This window comes from Octopus sinensis, unplaced genomic scaffold (genome assembly GCF_006345805.1).
Source record: "Octopus sinensis unplaced genomic scaffold, ASM634580v1 Contig05725, whole genome shotgun sequence".
Taxonomy (NCBI): Eukaryota; Metazoa; Mollusca; class Cephalopoda; order Octopoda; family Octopodidae; genus Octopus; species Octopus sinensis.
In genome coordinates this window covers 1-2,500 of record NW_021828583.1, presented here as the reverse complement: position 1 = coordinate 2,500, position 2,500 = coordinate 1, and the positions used below count along the sequence as shown (strand labels likewise).

Genomic DNA, 2,500 nt, shown 5'->3' with positions numbered 1-2,500 from the left:
AAAATTTTATCCTACATTAGTTGTATATATATATATATATATATATTATATATATATATATATATACTATATATATAATATATATATTTGCTTGCATATACAATCCTGAGAGCGACACCCTATTTCCAGAACCATTCTGTCTCCTCAACCTCTCAATAATTCACGTTTGAAACCTGATCCTTATTTTAATGCTTTGTCCTTGATGATGGCTGATTTATATTTCTTTGCTTCAGGATCACCGAGAATCTTGGGGACGAGAAACACGGGTCCCTCTTTTCCCAGTTACTGCTCGCTTTCGAACAGGAGGACTTCTGCGATTTCGAAATCCAACTGGAAGTCCTACAAAACAGCTTCTACAACATTTTCTCGGAGCCGGAATTCCCAACGTTGGACCACATGTCGTTCGATCCACTGTTCTGGATGCATAGCAATCAAGTGGATCGTCTGTGGGCAACGTGGCAAGCTTTGCAGGTCTATCGGGGCCTCTCGTCAGCGGCTCACTGTATACAATCTGACCTTCACCGTCTTTTGAAACCGTTCTCCGACGGTCCGCCTATCAACACTAATTTGATTACCTTTGAACACTCGACACCCGATCAATTGCACGATTATCGGAGCAATTTACATTACGAGTTCGAGTCCCTTAATCTAGGGGCTGATATGTCTATTGGTATCCCTGATCTTTATACTCGCATCGAGGATCTGAAAAAAAAAGACCGTGTTTTTATTGGGTTCTTACTGCGCGGAATCAAAACGTCTGCCAAGATCCAAGTAGCAGTGAATGAAAACTCCAGGGACAATGTGAAGAGGAGTGTCCCCATGATTCTGGCTTCCATATTGGTGTACGGAAGCCGTGAAGAGAACGACTGGGGTTTCGATCGCTATTACAAACACGAAATAACCCACAGCCTCTTACGCTTGGGCTATAACTACGATGACAAAATCCATTTAAATGTATATGCCGAAGACATCAACGGTACAACTCTACCAGACGATATTCTACCCGAACCAGTAATTATATACGTACCTAACAAAGGTAGGTATTCCTTTGTGATTCCATTTGTTGTACATTTATTTAATGTAACATTTTGTCAGTATATATTGGGTTGTCCAGAAAGTTCGTGGCGATTTTTAAAGGAAAGAAGAAGTCAATAAATACAGGGGTCTTGACATTTTGGATGCTTGAAAAATAAGAATGAATCTAGAGAGTGGACCAAGGGACGTAATCAGTGGCAAGGGGGACAACTAACTCCTCAGTTTAATTTTTGAAGTGGTCAAGTTTGTATATTAAGGTATGATCTGTACTTTTGAATGAAAAGGTTTTCCTTGTTTAGGCGTTCTTGTAAGGAGAATAAATCTTTGCATTGGTATAATGGAAAGATATGGGAATTCGGCGTTTTATTTCTTGCGCATCTGTCGATATGTTCGCTCAGGGCTATCTACCTGTACTGAGGAAAACGAATCTATTCTTTATGCAGCGTGACTCTTCGTCTCAAAGTAAGGCTCGTCTGGGCCACATAATTGTGGCCACAGCCTGAGCAGGTAAGGACATAGATAAGGTTCTGGGAAGCACATGTGAAGTTGGTCTTAATTGAGAATATTTCTCCTTGCTGGAATGTGAACTCCTCCGAGCCTCCATAAGTATGGGCATGTACCATATATATATATATATATATATATATTATATATATATATAATATATATATCTTATATATATATATATCGGTATGTATATATATATATGGTATTATATATGTGTATATATATATGTTATATATAATATATTATGTATGTATATATATATATATGTGTATATAATATATATACATAATACTATATGTATGTATATATATATGGTGTATATCTATATACACACATATATATATATATATATATGTATACCACACACACCCACACACACACACACATATATATATATATATATATATATATAAATACATAGACCTACACATGTTTCAACTGTACCGGTTACTAACTGTTGCAGTTGCAACCCTTCTATGATACCGGTACAGTTTCTTCAGGGTCTTCATTTTAATATCCTTCGATTTAAATATTTTGTCTTTTGTTTATCCACTCTGCGTTGTATCATATAGAGTTTTTCGTTAAGTTAGACACAAACAGTCCTCAATTCAAATTTTACTGGATAATCACTTATAGTCCATTATTTCAAAATATTCTGTTGTTTAAGTGTTTATTATTCATCTATACTGGGGAAATGTGGTAAGTAGCTTGCTAAGTGGCCGTGTGGTAAGTAGCTTGCTTACGAACCACATGGTTCCGGGTTCAGTCCCACTGCGTGGCACCTTGGGCAAGTGTCTTCTACTATAGCCCTGGGCCGACCAATGCCTTGTGAGTGAATTTGGTAGACGGAAACTGAAAGAAGCCTGTCGTATATATGTATATATATATGTGTGTGTATTGTTTTGTGTGTCTGTGTTTGTCCCCCCAGCATTGCTTGACAACCGTTGCTGGTGTGTTT

At 37.3% G+C, this 2,500-nt stretch overlaps 1 protein-coding gene across 1 annotated transcript in view; it reads left to right on the top strand.

Annotated features, from left to right (window-relative positions):
* Positions 1–1,040, top strand: part of LOC118761038 (hemocyanin G-type, units Oda to Odg-like) — a gene marked incomplete at both ends in the record, with an annotated part of 5,985 nt that extends 4,945 nt beyond the window's left edge. Inside the window, one exon of the mRNA XM_036498680.1 lies at positions 234–1,040. Within this exon, the coding sequence (XP_036354573.1) occupies positions 234–1,040 (807 nt within the window). The remainder of the gene's footprint in view (positions 1–233) is intronic.
* Between the last annotated feature and the right edge of the window lie 1,460 nt (positions 1,041–2,500).